This window comes from Vombatus ursinus, unplaced genomic scaffold (genome assembly GCF_900497805.2).
Source record: "Vombatus ursinus unplaced genomic scaffold, bare-nosed wombat genome assembly UNPS02014805.1, whole genome shotgun sequence".
Taxonomy (NCBI): domain Eukaryota; kingdom Metazoa; phylum Chordata; class Mammalia; order Diprotodontia; family Vombatidae; genus Vombatus; species Vombatus ursinus.
The window spans coordinates 14,616,382-14,637,727 of NW_020954583.1; the positions used below are offsets into that span (position 1 = coordinate 14,616,382).

General features: G+C 33.4%; 1 protein-coding gene across 3 annotated transcripts in view; it reads left to right on the forward strand.

Annotated features, from left to right (window-relative positions):
- The window catches only part of ROBO1 (roundabout guidance receptor 1), a 449,796-nt gene that overhangs the window by 345,303 nt on the left and 83,147 nt on the right, over nucleotides 1–21,346 (forward strand). For all 3 annotated transcript variants that reach the window (XM_027874166.1, XM_027874168.1, XM_027874167.1), the window contains exons 8-13: nucleotides 4,172–4,296; nucleotides 9,818–9,989; nucleotides 17,140–17,345; nucleotides 18,945–19,026; nucleotides 19,208–19,376; nucleotides 19,464–19,630. In XM_027874166.1, coding sequence (XP_027729967.1) covers nucleotides 4,172–4,296; nucleotides 9,818–9,989; nucleotides 17,140–17,345; nucleotides 18,945–19,026; nucleotides 19,208–19,376; nucleotides 19,464–19,630 — 921 coding nt within the window. The remainder of the gene's footprint in view (nucleotides 1–4,171; nucleotides 4,297–9,817; nucleotides 9,990–17,139; nucleotides 17,346–18,944; nucleotides 19,027–19,207; nucleotides 19,377–19,463; nucleotides 19,631–21,346) is intronic.

Here is a 21,346-nt window from a genome sequence, read left to right on the forward strand (position 1 = left end):
AACTTTATGCTTGAAAGAATTTATATTATTACATCAATTTCTTATCATACATTTTCTGAACAGTGTATTTTATCATATTTGTGGAAAGTAGTTCTGTAGGAAAATATTGCAATCTATTTGTGCCCATGATTTTGATTTCTTAGTAATTGTGGTGTAGTATACCATGATTTTTCATCCTATAACATCAGTGGATGATTATTGCTATAAAAAGATGGGTTTTTGTATCAGGAAAGAGCATAGGCTAGGCAGAAGTATTATATAATTTGCAAAATGCTGTCCCACTGTCTTGTCTCACTGTTTAGATATCTAGCTAATCTTATACCTCTCTTCCATTTACTCAGCCAAACTCCTAGACAAAGCTGTCTACAATAATTTCCCCCAGTGTCTCTCCTCTCACTCATTTTGCATTCTAGCTTCCAACCTCATCACTCAATTGATATTGTTAAAGTGGTTGGTGACCTTTAGACTGACAGATCTAATGGCCTTTCCACAGTCCTCATTCCTCTTGACCTCTCTGTAGCATTTGACACTTCCTCTCCTCCTGGATACTTTTCCTCCCTGGGGTTCCATGATCTTGATTCTCCTACTATCTGCCTACTCCTTTTTGCTTTGTGAGATCATACTCCATATCCTGCTGCCCTGTCTGTAAGTGCCTACCCCAAGTCTCTTAGACTTTCTTTTCTCTATGCCACGGGTTTAAAATTGTCTCTATATAGATGACTCCCAGATCTATATATCCAGCCCTAGTTTCTCTCCCAAGTCCTAGTCCGACATTACCAACCGACAGTATGATTTCTTAAACTTAGTGTTCCAGAAACATCTTAAACTCAAAATGCCCCAAAATCGAACTCATCACTTCCCAAAAACTTACTTCTTTTCTTTTCTTTCCTGTTTCTGTCTACAGTGTACATCATTCTTCCTTTTACCCAAGCTTGTAACTTTATTATAATCCATGACCTCTAACTCTCTCTTACCCTATATACTCAGTTTTCAGATCTTATTTCTACTTCTCCAGCATTTCTTGCGTCTCTTTCCTTCTCTCTACCCATACATATACCACCCCAGTTCATACCCTTATCAGTACTCACCTGGTCTGTTACAATAGCCTATGCATTGACTTCCCTGCTTTAAGTCTCTTCCAACTTCAAACTGTCTCCAACATAGCTACCAAAATGAGTTTCCTAAAGTACAACTTTGCCCATGTCACTACTCTTCTCAGCAAATCTCAGTGACTTTTTCATATTATCCCTATGATCAAATACCAATTCCTTTATTAGTCTTTCAAAGCTTTTCACAGTCTAGCCTCAGCCTTCCTTTTTGACCTTATTATACATTTTCCTCCCACATGCACTCAATAGGCCAGTCAAACTAGCCTTGTGGCTTCTCCTTATACTTGGCATTGCTTCCTATTTCCATGCCTTTGTACTGGCTGTCTCCAATTCTTGGAATGTACTTCTTTATCTTTACTGTTTACTGCATAGAGTCCCTAGCTTTCTTCAAGGCTGAGCTCAAGTACAGCTTTCTGCATGATGAGGTCATTCCTGATATTCCAAGGTGATAGTGCACTTACCTGTACCAAAGTCAGCTTTTTCATATATGTGTATGTTTTCTTTCTTGATTGAGTGGAGATTCTCAGAGAACAGAAACTGTTTTGCCTTTGTCTTTGCATCCTCAGTGCTTAGTATAATGCCTGGCACATAGGTACTTAATAAATGCGTATTGATTGCTTTTGTCATACTCAGTTTTGCACCCAACTTCTTATCTGTCTGCAAGATTTATATACTGATGAACAGTCTACATTGGTGTTCTTCATCCTTTTGCTTTTTCTGAGGTCGATTGTTAGGCGAGACTCTTGAGTAGCTGTGTATCTCACTAAAGAGTTTCGGAACTCCTGCAGGGCCATGAGGCAATGTCATATGTAAACAGATACATTTGTAGTAATCCCCCATATACAGAGAATACCTATCCTATTTGGACTTTTCACTGGACATTCTTTAAGACAGAGACAAGGTTTTTTTTTCCCCAAACATGTATTTCCCCATTTTATGATTTGCTTGATATTGATCAGAATATCATCAATGAACAAAATTATTCCTCTGTTTGAATATATTAAGGAATCTTGTATAATTTTAACATAGAAGATTCAAAATAGCCCCCAGTCCCATATAGCCACCAATCTTCTTCTGCATAATGCTTAACAAAATTATTAATTAAATGTTTCAGTATGTATTCCTGCTACAAGAAATCTAATCTCTATTACTCTAGCTTTATCTATCCTTATTACACGTGAATGTCAATAAGGCATTCTGCTAGATTGTAGCATTAATTAGTCAGGTATAAACTAATTTAAAAAATCAAATGTTAGTGTAGCAACTGGTTCCCCAACTTTGAAGTCCATGTTATTAATCTATACCTCCAAATCTTTGTAACTCGTTTGTACGTTGTTAATAATAGGCCATCTTGGGCCACAGTGTTCTGTATGTTTTCAGTCATACATTTTAGATTTTATTTTACCTAAGTAGATGAAGCAGCATAACATAACAGAAAGATAATATGTCCTAGGACTCAATAAGCCTAGATTCTAGTCCTAGTATTTTAGTCTAGTATTCATTGTGCTTTTTGATTGGAGGGAAGTCATTTAATTATCTATTTGCAATAGAGTAAGCATTTTGGCAAGGATGTGGAGATATATACCTATATGCCTACCTACATACATATGTTCACTCATACACACACACACACACACACACACACACACACACATTTTGTTTCGATACTTCTATTTTTGTGCATGTTTGACACTTACTGTAATAGGGGCCTTCCTCTAGGACTTTTTACATTTCGTAGTTACCAGTTGAACACTGATATTCCATCTGCTATTCCTTGCTCTTGCCACATGATCAGCACTTTTCTCTAATGCATTTCTTCAGTGATCAGCAACTAAATTTTTATAAAATATTCTTGACAAATTATTCTTACACAGGCCTTCGTTTGACAAGGAAATCTTAGATAAGAGAAATGGATAATCACAAACACTGACCTGATTTAAGAGAAAAAACAGATTGTTCTAGAATGGCAGCGTTTATGGATTTGGTCTGAATAAACCTATTGTTTGATTCATTTACTGTACTTAAGCAGTAACTCGAAAGTGTTATGAGTAATTGAAGCTGTTTTTAAAGATAAGGGCATAAAGGAATGGAAATGCCCTAAGAAAAGGAAAGTGGATAAAAAGGACCATGTTCCATAGTGCTGTTAAAATGTCAAGCTTGAACCATTCACTTTATTTTTAATTTAGACAAGAGATGAGAATAATTAGGTGTTTCAGACAGTTGATAAGAAATGAATTTGAAAAGCATAAACAATAAGTAAAGACTTTAATTTAGTGAACCTCTGTCCAAGCATAAGTCATAGCCTAAGAACAAGTCTACTGTTTTATTTTTTTTTAGGAGTAGCTCAATCAGCACACCTAATGTTTTCAACTGCCATTGCTTTCAGCATAACAGACATAATTTTCTGACACTCTATTTACTGCTAGATGAAGTGGCCATTTAAGACTGTATAAATCAAACAGTTTGGATAAAGCTGGCAGTATTTTTAATGTCCGGATGAGCAGATGTTTCAAATTTGCCTTCATTTCCATATATATTTTGTTTGAACATGCCCTTGCCTATGTAAAGGGAGACTTTTGAATCCTGTATTGCTTTAAATTCATTTCTATTCAGTAATTGGATTGAATATTTTAAATGGTTATAATTCACATAGTAGCATTTTCAGGAAGTTTTGAGTTAAATTAATGTGATTTTATAACCTTTCTGTATCAAGAGCTCCTTATGTGTATGATTATGGGTTTAAGTAGGCTTACCTCAGAAAAGGTAACATTGGTGCTTACAAATATGAGGCATGTTTAATATACAAAAGGCCAAATTTTATCCAATAAATTACTGATTTGAATGAGAAAGTTAATATTGGGAGAATATATAGCAAAATCCTAGTAAATAACTATGTTCTGTAAAAAGGTATTATCATTACCATTTAACTTCATGTTAAAAGATGAGAATGGTACCAAAATGTACTACATTTTGAATATAATAAATACAGCTATTAGAAAGTTATTTCACTTAGAAACATTTTATATGCTTTTGATTCAGAATAATTTGCTGTTTCCCTTCAGAACCGCCACACTTTGTTGTGAAACCCCGTGACCAGGTTGCTGCATTGGGACGAACTGTAACTTTCCAGTGTGAGGCAACTGGAAACCCTCAACCAGCCATTTTTTGGAGGAGAGAAGGAAGTCAGGTATGACGTTTTTCTGGCTTTTTGACCCTTAGTCACTGTTTCTGGAGTTACTATGAGAAAAATGGTTCCATTCATTAGACTTGGAGCTAATAGATGATGGGACTTCTCTGTGTTGTACAGTGTTTTATTAATAAACCAGTCAATCAGTCAGCAAGCATTTATTGTTTACTGCATGCCAGGTTCTATGCAAAGCACTGGGGTTTCAAGGAAAGGCAAAAACATGTCCTCAGGGAGCTTATAGTTACAGGGTAAACAGCATGTTAAGAAATAGTTATGTAAAAGACATGTGAGCAGTAGATGGAAGGTGATCTTAGATAAAATGATTCTAGAAGTGGGGGATTGGGAAAGCCTGCTGTAAAAGGTAGCGTTTGAGTCTTGAAGAAAGCCAGAAATTCTAAGAGACAGAGATGAGAAGAGTGAACATTCCAGGAATGGGGGACAGCTGGGACAAAGCTACAGAAATGGGAAATGGAACATCATATGAGAAAAGTGGCATGTAGGCCAGTGTAACTGGATTATAGATTGTGTGATGTGACGGAGAGTATAAGAATACTGGAAAGTTATAGATTACTAAGTACTTATATTTGTTTTTAGAGGAAGAAGGTAGCTACTGGAGGTTATGGAGTAGGGGTTAGGTGACATGGTCAAACCTATACTTTAGGATGGGATAAAGGAGAAAGTACTTTTCCATGTTTCAAAGTGGCTCAATGCTACATTCCTCTAAATAGGAATGATACAAATTCATATAAAATAGCATTTTTTAAAAAAATTCAATTCATTGTGATTCTTCTTTCAGCCACATTAAGTCTTTTTAAGTTCACTCTTGTGTTCAGCATTCTGCTAACCAGAACTATTGACCAGAAATTCTGCACATTTGGAACAATAAACATGCCAATAATAATTTGCATTTATATAATGAGTTAAGCTTTAGAAAGTGCTTTGCATATGTTGTCATTTGATCTTCACAAAAATCTTCTGAGATGGGTGCTGTTATTATTCCCATTTTACAGATGAAGATACTGAGGCTAAGAGAGAGGTTAAATGGATTGGTCAGTTCACAAAGCTCCTAAGCATCTGAGCCGGGATTTGAACTCAGATTTTTATGATTTCAGGTCCAGAATTTTGTCTCTTCCACTATCTAACTTCTTGTATAGTACAATTAATGTCAATGTTCATAGTTAAGACTGAAATATCTTACTGTTCCTTTTCAAATACAAATCAAATTATATTTAGTCTCATTTGTATGCTTTGTTGTATTTTATCATATCTAATTATATTATCTACATAATTTCTAATTCTTTGAATTTTTTCTGTGTACATATATTATATGCAACAATTTTCTATTAACCACAACACTACATTTCCTGTACATTGAATGATAGAGTTTATGCGATTGAAAGAGCTATCTAGATAGCCCATCTACATATAATCAGTTAAGTCCTGAAATCCAATATAAAAATGATTTACCTTATATTCACTATTTTAATCAGTTAGTCAGTAAGCATTTATTAAACACCAGTAAGCATTTATTAAATAAATTTATTAAATTTATTAAAGCAGTATTAAATTCCTAAAAATCACTTTGCTAAACTTAGGGGATGCAAAAACAAAAGACAAATCTTTCTCTCACCAAGTCCACAGTCTAATGGGGGAAACAGTATACAGACAACTGTGTACAATCAACATATGTACAGGATGAATTAGAGGTATTCTCAGTGCGAAGTCACTAAGATTAAAGAAGACTGGAAAGGATTTCTTGTGGAAGTTGAAATTCTGGCAGAAACTTGAAGGAAGTCAGAAAAGTGAGGACGCTGAGATGAAGAAGAAGAGAATTCCAGGTATTGAGGACAGCCAGTGAAAATGCTGGAAACCTAGAGAAGGAGTGTAATGTGTTAGGAACAGCAAGTAATTCAGCGTCACTGAATCACATAGTATGTGCGAAGAGTCAGGTATAAGAAATCTAGAAAGATGGGAGGTTGGGGCAAAGTTATGAGGGGCTTTGAATTTCAAACAAAGGATTTTATATTTTATCTTGGAGATGATAGGGAGCAAGTGGAGTTGATTAAATGGGGACTAGGGGAGGGGGAGAAAGTGACATGGGAATGACATGGACAAACTTGTGCTTTAAGATTAGTTTGACATTTGAATATAGGATGGACTGGAGTAGGAAAGACTTGGGGCAAAGAATACCATTCAACAGACTATTGCAGTAGTCTAGGCATGAGGTGATTGGACTCTCAGGGTTGTTCTTGTCTATCCTACCTCTTACTTAGCTATGGCCTGTTTTAGTTCCCCTAATAATCTCAAAGCTCTCATTTTCCTTCCTTATACAAAGTTAGAAAATCCTATATTTTTGTAATGACTGTTGAGTTCTATGATCTACATATAATAAACTCCCTGGTGTTTTTTGCACTGAGAAAGAACAGAAAGATTGAGAAACTCTGGTCTAGGACTTATTTTTCTAGTTTGTTGATGAAATTTTCTATTTGAGACAGGGTCAAAGGCATTTGAGACAAAAGCCAAATAGATGACAAATATTGTATCCCAAGAATGGTATTGTCATGGAAGATTAGATTAAAAAGGATTTGTTCTCTATGTATTCTGCTGGTTGTTTAATATACTTATTTTCTTTAATATGTGAGCAAATACAATTTGTGTTTATAGTGATAAACTCTCAAAAATTGAAATATGCTAACAGATGTTTTTCATTATCTAGGCCTTTTTTTTTCCTTCTCTTTAAAAGGTATATACACTATAAATTATCCAAAATTCCTATTTTGTATCCATGATCTAGGACTGAGTCTATCAAGGGATCTTGTAGAAAATATTAATGCTTTTAATATTTGGAATAAAATTTAACTCATGTGAGCCTATGAATCTGATTACTTTAATTGCGCGTTCTTCATATCATGGATATAAACCTAATAAAAGCTAGTGGCTTGCTAATCTAGTTTGCTACTCCAACTTAAATTCATATCCTCTGAATGTTTTGACTGTCCCCATTCTGCATTACCTGCTCAGTGTCTTTCATTGGTGAATACAAAAACTTCACCAACACACATATACACATACACAAACACAAAACAAAAACTTAGCGGTCAATCTGTTATTGGCACTTCTTTGCTTAATTGAGGAAGCATTTTAGTTTCCTTGATCCTGTTTTTCCTGATCTATTTTCACTTGTGTACTACTTCTCATTCATTCAGTTTATTCTATTGATATTCAGCATTTGTATTTTATTTGTATATTACCTTCACCTCCAAAAGCAGAGTGTCCCAAAGGTCTTAATACAGTTTTGAAGCATTAAAGCTTTAATGTCTTAAAATTTGACTAAGATTTTTGGAACATGTTGTATATACCAATTCCTATCATGGAATTTTTTTGTTTCATGTTTTTGTCTTACGGAAGAGTAATATTTCATTGCAATCATCTATCATAATTTATTTAGCCATTCCTCAAATGATGAGTATTTACTTTATTTCCAATTATTTATTACCACAAAAAATGTTTCTATGCATATTTTGGAGTGTACATAGTGCCTTTCATTCTGTCTTTGACCACCTTAAAATTGTTTATCATTGTGAACTCTGGGGCAAAGAGTTGAATGTGGTCATTTTAGTCAGTTTTTTGTTAGCATAATTCCAATTGTCTTTCCAGAATGGTTGGACCAATTTCCATAAACAATATATTAGTGTACATATATTTTCACAGCTCATTTAAAATTAACTAGTTCTAGCTTTTGTCACCTTTGTCAGTTTTGATGGGCATGAGTAAAACTCAAGTTATTTTTATTTACATTTCTTGAGTGACTATCAATCATTTGAAATTCTTCATTTGAGAACTATTTGTTGGTATCCATTGACTACTTGGCTATTGGGAAATAGATTTACTTTTCATGTAGATGTTACCAAACTTAAAAAACTTTTTTTTTTGCTTAAGTCAGATGTTATAATTCATAGCATCTGTAATAAAATTTCAGGTGATTTTCTTGTGACTATCAGTCAGGGGTTCATTTTTGTTCTCATTTTGGTTGGCAAATGCTCTGGTTTCATTGTTTTATGGTATGTTCTCCATTCAGTCGAATAAATATTTAAACAACTTAGTTATTTTTGGTACTTTCCATAGGCTAAAATTTATTGAGTGCCATCAAATTAATATCAGGAAGTGAGAATTGAGAAGAGTCAGACAGAATTTGATTTCTATTGTGTCAGAGACTGTCATCATTTTGGCCTTAGATTGGTCAGCATCTTTGGTAGACCTAATATGGCCACAGCATTTATTTGAATGTAAATTTGTGTGTATATGTATGTGTGTATAGATATTGTAAATTTGTCTATACACAGATATGTGTATGTATGTATTTATGTATGTATGTATGTAAACATTTACTTAGTAAAAATTTATCTGAAATTTTAAAAACTATGATTTCAAATCCCAAGTAAGTTTAGATGTTTTGCATATTACCTTTTCCCCTCATTTTATTTTCATGATCACAGTTTACTATGTTGCCTTTTATGATCATTTCAAATCTGATTATTTTGAAAATTTCTTTGATATGTTTTCAAACAGCCTTTTCATGAGAAAAATAAACTTCATTGTTTCACAAAATACAAGGGGGCAGCTAGGTGGTACAATTGATAAAGCACCAGCCCTGGAATCAGGAGGACCTGAATTCAAATGTGGCCCCAGAGACTTGACACTTACCAGCTTTGTGATCCTGAGCAAGTCACTTAATCCCGATTGCCTCACCCTGACCCCCCCAAAATATGAAATAGTGCAGTATTTTATGTGTAAATCTATTCTGATTTTATGTTGATTGTCAAAAATGCCATTTCAGTTTGAGAACAAACTAACCATAGATACTCATTTGATAATTTTTAAAATGTAAGCTTTTTTTATTCAAACTTGATTCATAGCTTCATTTCAGTGTATTACAGAAAATAAATTGTATCAGTATTTAATAGAAGCAGAAAGGTAATTGAGATTGTCTTAAAGGTTAGGTTGGTATAGAATACTGAGTTGTTTGCAATGGAGTAATAAAATGGACATTTGTTAGTGTGTTAGAAATATATTATTTAGACTTAATGATAAACCATTAAATTCTTTGTTAAAATGTAATTGTACTGGTAAATTGAAAAAATTTTAGGGTTAGAAATTGAGCTTGTATTTAGTCACTTTTTTTTTTAACTTTTCCTCCCTTCCATCCCCCTGCACCCCCTAATTGAACTGGTAATCTATGTTTCATTTGTAAATCTAGTAGCATCTTCTTTTGTAGGCAGGTACTATGAAACAGTGAAATCAAATTTAGGCTTCTAATATGTGATCAAAGTGACGTTAGCATTGATAGACTTTGAAAAGCTACAGGTGTACATGTGTACATAGTGTGCCTATATATTATATTTCTATATGAATAGATAATAAAATATTTGCCTTATTTAAATGTATGAATGTAAAAACATTGGAGCTTGGCAGATATCTAACATTACTCTTTCTTGTTCTCTTCCTAAATTATGTCTTCTAGAACCTGCTTTTTTCATACCATCCTCCACAATCTTCTAGCCGGTTTTCTGTCTCTCAAACTGGTGATCTTACTATCACAAATGTCCAGCGATCTGATGTAGGGTATTATATTTGCCAGACTTTGAATGTTGCAGGAAGCATCATCACAAAAGCCTACTTGGAAGTTACTGATGGTAAAGTAAAGAGTTGCTTATTTTAAAATCTCAGAGTCTTGGCCAAAGCCTCAAGAATTTGCCAGAATATATCTTTACTCATAATCTAACATTATTTTTGCCATGATTTTGATACGGGAATGAACACAATATTAATGGGATGTTTAAAAATCTAACATAGTCCTTGCAGTTAACATTACTGTCTATAATTAAATTATATGTTCTACTTTTGTCTTACCTCAAGATAAATCAGCATTTCAGGGTTGGGAAATGAAACTAATTATTTATTTATTCACTATTGATTCTATAGTAAAACTATTATACAGTGTAATTTTTCTCTGTTTTGGATGTGTGTGTGTAGTGAATGAGTGGAACAGAAGCTGATATAAGTAACATTAAAGAAAATGTGTGTATATATGTAGACATACATATACATACCTATATAATTACTTTGTGATGATCTATATTTCTGATTTGACAGAGAAAAAATTTATTTTCTATTTTTCATTGATGTAGTATAGGGAACTATCAGTCAGAACATCTAAACACAAATTTCTAACAGAATAGCTTGCTCATTGTCAGTGGAACTGAGACCTAAGATTTGGAAAGATTTGGGAACTGTTAAGTCACATCTTTTCCTTATTCCTTAACTATGAGGAGGGAATAGGTAGAACAGAAGATGATAGAAGCAACGTTAAAGGAATGTGTGTATATTTATATATTCACATATATGTATATATGATCTGACTTTTTATATGACATATACATATGTAGATATATGTGTATTATATATGTGCATATACATAGTCAAATTGTGATATAAGGCATTAGTATAAATGAGGTAATAATAAAACTCACTCAAAATCTTAAATAAATATGCTGATTTCCTTTTGTGTGTTAGGATGGTAACATTGAGATTGAGGGGAAAGGGGAAGTATTACATACACACACACACACACTTGTGTATTATATATCTATATATGTGTATATACATATAGTCAAATTGTGATATAAGGCATTAGTATAAATGTGGTAATAATAAAATTCACTCAAAATCTTAAATAAATGTGTTGATTTCCTTTTATGTATTGGAATGGTAATATTGAGATTGAGGGGAAAGGGGAAGTATTACACACACACGTGTGTGTGTTTTTTCAAAGTTATAGTTTGACCTATAACCTAGTTATAGGTTGACATACCTTAATGACTCTTTGACTCATTATTTCTTTGATTAGTGGCATTGAAAAATTATATTTTGCCAATCCAGGCCAAGGGAGAAGTTGGAAAGGCCTATTCCTGGTCCACAGTAACAGAGATTTATATCCTCAAGCTGCTTCTGTACCTCAACAGATCCAAAACTGATGGGAAAAGGGAACTGAAGTAGAGGATAATAACAGTTATAATGAATTAAAGTCCGATCCTATGAATTAAAAGTCCATAGGTATGGACAGTATCTGGCACATCAGAGCTAAAAAGCATAGAAATTTCACCAACTTTCTGCAGTAGATGGAGATGTTCACTAATGATTTAAAAAAAAAAAAAGATAAATTGCGTACACATTCATGAATACTTTCTACCTGATTATCCGTTTGGCTATTTCAGACAGTCCAAGATCAGTTCCTTAATTTTATGATCTCTACTGAAGTCCTCTTCAGATGCCTTATCCTGACCTGAAGATTGCTCTGTATTTTCAGAGATTGTGTTATCAGGACACAAGCTCCAGCTATATCAGCTGAAGCTTTTCAGTTGCCAGAATAAAAAGTCTTCAGTAAGAGTCCTGGTTATGGACCAGCCTAATTCAGAGAAGCCCATCATTAGGCTGGCTACATGATAATGAAGTTTTTGGTCACAAAAACTTGTTAAAAAAAATTTTGAGTTTAGACACACAAAAATAATATTTCCATGTAGACAGCAGAACCCAAAAAGATTCATGTGTGAAACCGTGAATCTCTGTTTCATACTGTTTGCTTTTATAAAAAGTATGTAATAAATTCCACACTTTATTTTTAACACTGTACCACTTGTTGATCCTTCCTTCTGAATTTCTTTTGTTCTCTTCTGTGGATAATTTTAAATGTTTCAATGGCCCTTTTATCAACTATCCTCCACTCCAATTACAAGCAAGAGAGGGACCCCTACCCCCTCCTTCCCAAAACAAACTGGTAACACATTAACATAATCAACCAAAACAAAGCCATATAGTGGCCCACCCAAAAGTCTAAGTCTTGATACTCCATCACTCCTCTTTCAGGAGGTAAGCAACATGCTTCTTCAAATGACTTCTGGAGACATGGTTGGTCATTGCACTGATCAGAATTCTTTAGTCTTTCCAAGTTGTTTTTATCTTTACAGGAATTGGCCCCCTGATTCTCCTCACCTCACTTTTCATCAGTTCGTACTACTCTAGATTCTCTGAAGTAATCTCTTCTGTCATTTCTAATAATACAATGATTTTCCATTACATTCCTATACCAAAATTTGTTCAGCCACTCCTCAGTATTCCAGTTCTTTACTTTTAAAAAAAAATTACCCCTTCAGTATCCCCAGTATTCTCTTCTTTCTTTCCTCTCTTCTCCCTCTCTCTACTTGTTTCTCTGTTGAGATTAATTTGCTTCTTTATTATACTGTGTGTGTGTGTGTGTGTGTGTGTGTGTGTGTGTTTAGCTCCCCTTTGTCTAGTTCAGGTAAGAACTAGATAAGATGATGTTCATCTCAGGTCTGCTACCCCAAATCCTTCCTATAGGTTTACATATTCTCAAGTATGATAAATAATAAGTTCCATTCCTTCTAGTCCTTTATACACTATATTTTTTTAACCCTCCCTTATTTTTCTCCTCCTAAAACCCTTAAAAATGGAGTCCATCTAGATGGAATACCATCTAGAGTTGTGACCTCAGTTTTCTAATTTAACTTTCTTAATATCTTTTGAAGACATTAAGATTCTTAAAGGCCATTTGTTGCTTCTGTTATTAAAATGTCAGCATTAAATAGTTATGTAGCACTTTTCAAATGCTAAACTAAATTTCATTTCTAGGTTTCTCTTGACTATCATTTTTACATTTCAAAGTTCCTGCACATCTCTGGTCTATAGCCTAAATACATTAAAGTCATCTCTTCCATTAAATATCCATTCCCTGCTCCCCATAAAATAATACTCGGCTTCATAGAGTAAGTTATTCTTGGTTGTAGGTCCCATTTTTTTTTGCTTTTTTGGAATATTGTATCCCAAATTCTCTTTCATTAATAATAAGGGCTGCCAGGATGCTTATGTCATCCTAAGTGTGGTTTCTTATTACCTGAACTCCTTTATGTATACTTTAAATTATTCTATAACACGATCTCTCCTTGACCTGATTCCAGGTAATTTTTATAGGTAAATTTTATTTTCTTCTATTTTTTTCAGTCTTCTGATTTTGTTCTCATCTTTTTTTTTTTTTTTTGGTATTTTCATAGAATCATGGATTTCTGTTTCCTCTGTTCTCATTTTCAGAGAGTTCATTACTTGGGTAAGGCTTACTGCAAGCAATTCTCCTCAAAGTCTTTCCTGCAGGGCTTTTATTTTATTTTTTAAGATACGATGTTTCTTTCTTTAAGTATCTCTCTAGCCATTGTAGAAAATCCATATTTTTCCATTGAGTCTCTGGTTTTAGTTGTTATAGGGATACTTTCTTCTTAAAACCTATATTTTCAGGGATCACTGAATCTACAGTAATTCTATATAATAGTTATTGGGACTTTCTTTAGTTTACTCATCACTCCTGCTTTAGTTGTTGAACTGAAAATTTGTGCCGGGGCAAGGCTCTGATTTCTTCTGTATTTTTAGTTGGGGTGCTTAGCCCAACTTTGTCTCAACTTTTGTCTCCTCTGTTCCTTCACAGATGTCCAGGTCCCATGGCTAGACTTCCCTGCATCTTTGAGGTGCATAGTGATATAGGGGCTTTTGTGGTATCTCATAATTCTAGTGCTAGGGACCATGCAACACACAGATGCCTGGGCTGTCCATGTCTGAGCACTCCCACACTACATTGGTTGTATTAAGCGACCCTTAATTCTTCTGGAGACAGAACCTTGCAGGCTGTATGTGTCACTGTCTTATTAGGTTATGATGGAAGGCTACTGGTGTTTGACTGTGTTGCCTCTAATTTGCCTAGCAGTTCCCTTTCCTGTTTCCATGTGTTTCTAGAAGACTTTTTATATACTTCTGGGGCAGAAGAAGTCATTTGCTATAGCTTCTCATTGAATTTCTTTATCAATATTCAGTGTGGTGCAAATTTTAGGCTTTTTCTAATTAGGTATTTGGGACCTGGGGAGGCTGACTCCATTGGTACCGACATCTTGACTGGAGCTCTTTATCATCTACAACAACTCTTAAAAACAATCTACCCAGTCATAAGAGAGATTATGTAACTTATGAAATTATATATTCTTGAATTAGATAAATTTCTTAGAATTTATGCCTATGTGACTGTAATTCATCAGAGATATTCTTGAAGCCATGATAATGTCAAAAAATTTATTTTCTCTAAACAAATGTATGATGTCACCCTGTTAATCAACTCAAGATTTGGAGCTCTGATTTATTTATTGTTTTGTTTTTAGAAAAAAAGAATAAATGATAAAGTTATTCTGACATATTAATCATTATCTCCATAAAAATCTAGAAAAATATAGTGTCAGTGATACACAACTGAAAAAATTAAATGTGAGTTCAAAAAATTATAAAACAATATCAATTATAGGACTTTTTCCTGTATATTTAATATTTCAAGATAAGACAAAACTGCCAAGAGTAAGAATACTTCCTTCCAGGATTTAATTATATTCAGTTATGCAACTGCATGGTGATAATATTTTCATAAATGTTTTGACCGACTATGATACACCATTTAAACCACAGAATTGAAATTTAAATATATTTTGATAAGAGCACATTGCACTCTGTTTAGTACTTTTTGTAACCTGTGAAGGATTCCTTGTTTTTTTGTTTTGTTTTTTTTTTACAAAAGAAATCTCAGTTAAATTCTGGAAAGATCAAGGAAAAAAGAATAGCTGGTAGACATTATTTAGGTTTGAAAAATCTAATAACAGTCTGACAAGTTTGCATCCTTCAGCTTTATGATACATCACCCATTATTAGTCAATTTCACACTAACAATCAGTGCATAGCAGAGTTGGAAGGGTAAAGTGAAAAAAATGCCAGAATATTATTAAGCTATGCACAGTTGCTGAATTGGCTTTCTTGGTTTCCTATTTTTCTGCAATTGAATGTTCAGACCTAATGATTAGTGAGGAACAAATTGAGGCATAACTCAAACTTGAGGGAAGCTTTAGAGCATAAAGCCTTCAATGGGACAAAAGTAGTGGTGTGATTTGTTGTCCCAGTCCACTGACTCGGGGAGCCAGTTGTTTTTAATGTCTACTACTCAGAGTTTCCTAGTATCAGTTTAAAGAGTTATTAATTAGATAAAGATTTTCTTTTTCTTGAAATTTTATTTTTTCTTTACTTCTTTATAGAGTTGCCTATTTAATGTCGTGTGTGTGTGTGTGTGTATGTGTATGCTTACCAACTTGAACAACACTCTGAGACCAATCCTCTTCTCTTATTACAAGTCCTTCCCTAGACTCCAGAATTTCCATGTAATAATAATACCAATATCGCATATGTGTACCTTTCAGAATACTTTAAAGTGATTATTTCTCGACACAAAAGGGTCCACAGCAAAGGTACATGGCAAGCCCCAAACCTCTTGTTCTTTGGGCCTGCCATTTTTGGAAATAGGTCTCTGATATAGGCTGTACATATACATTCATATTAAATATATTTTCACATTAGTCACATTGTAAAGAAGACTAATGTGAAAATGTTTAATATGAATGTATATGTATAGTCTAGATCAGATTGCACTCTATCTTTGGGAGGGGGAAGGAGTAACTTTAGAACTCAAATTCTTATGAGAGTGAATGTTGAAAACCAAAAATTAATTGATTAATTAAAAAAGAAATGGGTCTCTGCATTTTCCTGGATGTCACTCACCAAGTTAGGAGGTTTACCTCTCATTGAATTATTGATCTCCTTCGTGCCATGGTCCAAAGATTAACTCATCTATGAGTTAATCAGCCCTTTCTCTGACTGAATTATAGACATTTCCTGCTCTTCCTATGAACCAATTGCACACTTTTCTCTCTAGTGACTATCATGTATAGATAACATTTGATTTCTCTTCCCTGAACCCATTCCTTTGCCCCACAATGTCTTATGATGGCCTTATCCTTGTGTCAGTTAAAACATGTTCTCCAAAATCTATTGCTTTTAGCAGTACTACCTATCTGTTCCTTAGAAACCTTATATTCCTTTTAAAGCAGCTACAACAGACTGAGGCAAGTTCTCTTACCTTCTTTGAAACTGCTATACAGAAATCAGAGTTTTCACAAGTTACAGTGCGTAAGGATGTGTGGCCTTTTTGGGGGGGGGGGAGTATTCCAAATATGTGAGGAGTGAGTTCTGCTGAGTATTAAATCTCTAAGAGTTTGAAACAATTAGCCCAGTTACTTGTTAACAGAAAGTAATTTAATATAAAACCAAAAGAAATGGGGAGTTTAATCATTTGGAGTTTAAAAGGTCTTGAAAAATAGGAGAATCCAAAAGAACTTAAACGAATGCAAGACTTGCCAAGTGGGCCCATTAGAACCATATGTTGAAACCATGTAAATGAAAACCAGCTGGCATGATACCATTGTCTTTTCTGTGCATCTGTTGAACAAAAAGCTATCCTCATACATCATTATGCCTTTTGTTGAATGAACTTTGCTTCTTAAATTTCAACTGAGGTAAGCTAAAATGTTTCTTTAGCATTCCAGAATTAGAAATCTAGAAGTTCCACAATGAATCATTACGTGTCTTCCTGGCAATAATCTTTAAACTCCTTAACCCTAGAAGTACCTTGAAAATGCCAGCTACTGTGCTGTTCTAAAGTAGAGCATTGTTTGTCATTTTAACATTCTGAATCCGTATATAATATGAATGTAGTCTGAATGATACATGTCTCCTACATTAATTGACTGTTTAATAATCTTCAGTCTGTTTCAAAGCCTAGAGCAACTACTGTTCCTTAAATGATTAGAAAATTGTTTCCAGTTGTAGAAATCTGTTTCCTGTTGTTTCCTCTGGCAGTGATTGCAGACCGGCCTCCCCCAGTCATCAGACAGGGTCCTGGGAATCAGACTGTAGCAGTAGATGGTACGTTAGTCCTCAGCTGTGTGGCCACAGGCAGTCCAGTGCCCACAATTCTGTGGAGAAAGGATGGAATCCTTGTCTCCACCCAGGATTCTCGCATCAAACAGCTGGAAACAGGAGCACTACAGATCCGATATGCTAAGGTAACTCAAAATTACTTCTTCTAGCTTTCTGTTGAGTTTCACTTTGTCTTTGCTTCTGTCTACTGGTATTTCAGCCTCTAATTTTAGAATTCATGAAATGTTAAATAGCAGTATAAATACAGTTTCACTTCGTTGCTTGGTCCTTTCAAACATTCCACAATCTCTGCTTAAGTTGCCTTGTGTTTTTATGCAGCCCATGGCAGTGATTTAAGTATTGTTTATATCTTGTGAAAACATTTATAACACAAATTGAGGAAAACATTTTGGACATTTCAAGAGAGAATCCCCTCAAATAGTAGTGTGATACAGTAATTACAGAAAGTTTTTTTTTTTTTAAAAGAAGCATAAGTACCAGTTCAGAATGCTTCAAGAATTCTTCAGTTGTGAATATGAGGTTGGTAGGTTGGTTCAACATTCTATAGTTATGGAATGCATATATCCAAACAAAAGTAAAAATATGTACATACTGAGTGAATATTCAGAATTAAAGCACTAAAACATGAAAAACCTCCAAGTTTATGGAACAATTTAAGGATTTATTTTCTGATACAATATAGCTAACATACCTGTTTTTCCAGGGTTGTGTTGCTATATCTTTCCTTATTTCCTTTTTCTTTATAGGTCAAGATTGGACAGGCTCAAAGAATATATAGTGAAAGGAATGAGAATCTTGACAGCAATAAGCATTTACATTTACTTTATTTTGTACCTGTAGGTGGCTTTATTGAATAATTGGTCAGCATCTTTGTTTCTTTTTTTAATATGCTATCAAATAAACATCTTGTGGTTATCATGTTTATGAATGCTTAGTTATTGTAAATGCCATGACTTCTTTTTTGAAAAGTAAAATGGTAATGATCATGCCTTTTTAAACATTGTCCAGAGATACATTTGTCATCTTAGTCATAGATTACTATAGTTAATTCTTAGACTGGTTTAGAGTTAGATTTTGGGACCTATAGTTATTCATTTTCTCAGCTGTTAGAAAAGATACTTAATTCAAATATGAATTTGTTCTACCTCATATTTACTAAACTACTTCAAGTAACTGTGTGTATTTATTTGTTAATCCCAGAAACTGCAAAAACTTAGGAAGAAATATTTTCTTCTTGGTCTTTTGTTTTATTTACCTTAGTTTTCACACATATAACCTTGAAATAATGAAATGCAAATTCAGGTTTCATAGTTTTTTAAAATAAAATTTTGTGGGCTTATATTTGGTAAAAAAAAAAATTCAAGTTTAAAGAGAATTTGGTAATGTGATTCATTCATTTGACTTTTAGAAAGATTTGGAGACCAGTAGTTATTGAGATTTTTCAGTTTTTGAAAAAAAAAAAGCGTTAATGCCAGTATAGTAAAATCTTTCATTTGCCTTACTGGGTAACGTGATCCAATCAAATATAATATTATCTGGCTTTTTCCAGTTCTTGTCTCATAAAATTTCTCAGTTCACATGCAACAAAATATTTTCAACAGAAGGGAAAGGATTATGTTTAGAGAATTCTAATATAGTTATATCTATATTCAGGGGTCATATGCAGACCTACCAGATGACTGTGTTCTTGATTGTTCCAAATATTTATTTTTTGTCTTTCTCAGCTGGGTGACACTGGTCGGTACACCTGTGTTGCATCAACTCCTAGTGGTGAAGCAACATGGAGTGCATACATTGAAGTTCAAGGTAAATTGAAGATTCTTCATTTGTTTATTTTTTAAAAGCCTATAAACTAGGATGTGATTGATTTCTGAGAAAGTAGACATGATCAGACCCAAATGTGTATGTACACATATGTGGAAACAGAGAGATGTGTACATTTTACTATACATACACATATTTCTTTTGTTTTTTGCTTCTTTATTAGAATTTGGAGTTCCAGTTCAGCCTCCGAGACCCACTGACCCAAATTTAATCCCAAGTGCCCCATCAAAACCTGAAGTCACAGATGTCAGCAGAAATACAGTAACATTGTCATGGCAACCAAATTTAAATTCAGGTGCAACACCAACATCTTATATCATAGAAGCCTTCAGGTATAGTAAACATGATATATGCTGTTTTTCATACTTCGAATTTACAATTGAGTACACATGTTCTAACTTGTATTTATCTGTACTTAGCCATGCATCTGGTAGCAGCTGGCAAACTGTAGCAGAAAATGTGAAGACAGAAACATTTGCCACTAAAGGACTAAAACCTAATGCAATTTACCTTTTCCTTGTGAGAGCTGCTAATGCATATGGTCTTAGTGATCCAAGTCAAATATCAGATCCAGTGAAAACACAAGGTAAAAATGAATTTATTAAACCTTATGATACCATTTATCCATGTAGCTTATAATTTTACTGTCAAGTAATGTGTATTACAAGTCAGTACTGAATACTTAAAGATGTTCTCAGAAATACTCAGTTGACCTTTAGTATTTATCATGGTAAGAAAAGAATGAATAACAAGAAAGATGATAATGTTTCTCATTTTGTTTATACTTTTAAAACTTAAATTTATTGTAGCTAAAACACAATATGAGTTAAGAATACAATGGGTTATAATTACAATAATATCATGGATGATTTTTGCTATCCAGGATTATTTTGTACATTGAAAATCAGCATCTCCACATCTTAACTGCAAAAATGTTACAAAGATTAGAATTTGTAATCTGTAGTATATACTTAAAATCTGTAGCATATACTTAACATATTTAAAACTGATTGACTTTTACTAATATTGGTATGCTAGTACCTATAATCTAGAGGATGATGTTGTAAAATTGCAATAAAAAGTGATTAATGCTATCTGGAAATCATATAAATGTAGGAAATAGTTAAAAAAAGCTACCACAAGATCAAGGAAAGTTCTTTAATCCTTGTGTTCAGTAATCATTCTTTGTAATATAACTTGATTATTTGGTTCTAAAGGTTGTTCAATATATTTTGTGTTGGAGTATTTTGAAGCCTTTCCCCTCTAATAATTAATTTGAAACAAAAGTAGGAGAAAGAAGGGATTATAGTCATTTAAAAATTGAGCTTATGAACTTTAAAATCATCCAATTCACTGTTTACCTGTTTACCCTTGAGAGTAATCATAATAAAATAACAGCAATACAAAGCAAAATGAGCATTTTATTCCCAGCTCCACCATTTAACATTTATGTTGTTTAGGTTTAAGTTAGGTTATTTAAGTTATTTATCCTCTCTGAGTTTCAGTTTTCTTGTCAATAAGACATATTCACAATGTACCTTACAGGGTGGATGTGAGATTCAAATGAGCTAATGTACTGTGAAAATCTTTTATAAAATGTTATGTGCTATACAAATGTGAATTGTTAACATGTTTTGCACAATTCTTCATCTACAGCATGTTTTATATGTGGGAAAAGCTGTATGAAATTCCAATTCCTCTTAAGGATTTCTCAAAGTTTTTGTACTTAAAATTAAATTGTTCTTAATAGCTAAAATTTATTAACTCTTTAAAGCTAAAAATTAGAAATAAAATCAATTTTCTTCACAAGGCCTCTTAATCCTAAGATTTTTTTTAAAAAAATTTAATTAGCTTTTTTTTTTTTTTGTAGTGAATAGTCATCCTTACTTTATCCCTGATCGTATTGGGAAAATTCTGTAATTTGTCCCCATTATAGATAAGACTGGTTTATATAGAAGCTTCATATAGAAGCTACTTTTCATTTCAAAAAAAATCCGTTTCACCCTATATGTTCTAATTTTCTTTTAAAAGGAACAGATGTTCTATCTTGACAAAAGTTTTCTGCATCCACTTATATAATCATGGTTTTTGTGTCTCCTGTTATTAACATAGTCAATAATGTTTATGGTTTTCCTAATATTACTGTTATAAATCCAGTATGGTCGCAGTGTATATTGTTGTGATATATTGCCAGTTTCCTTACTAATATTTTCTTTCTTTCTTTTTTTCAATTATTTAATTTTTTGGTTGTTGTTGCCTTGTCTAAGATCATGTTTGCCAACTCTGCCTTTTCTGCTTCAGC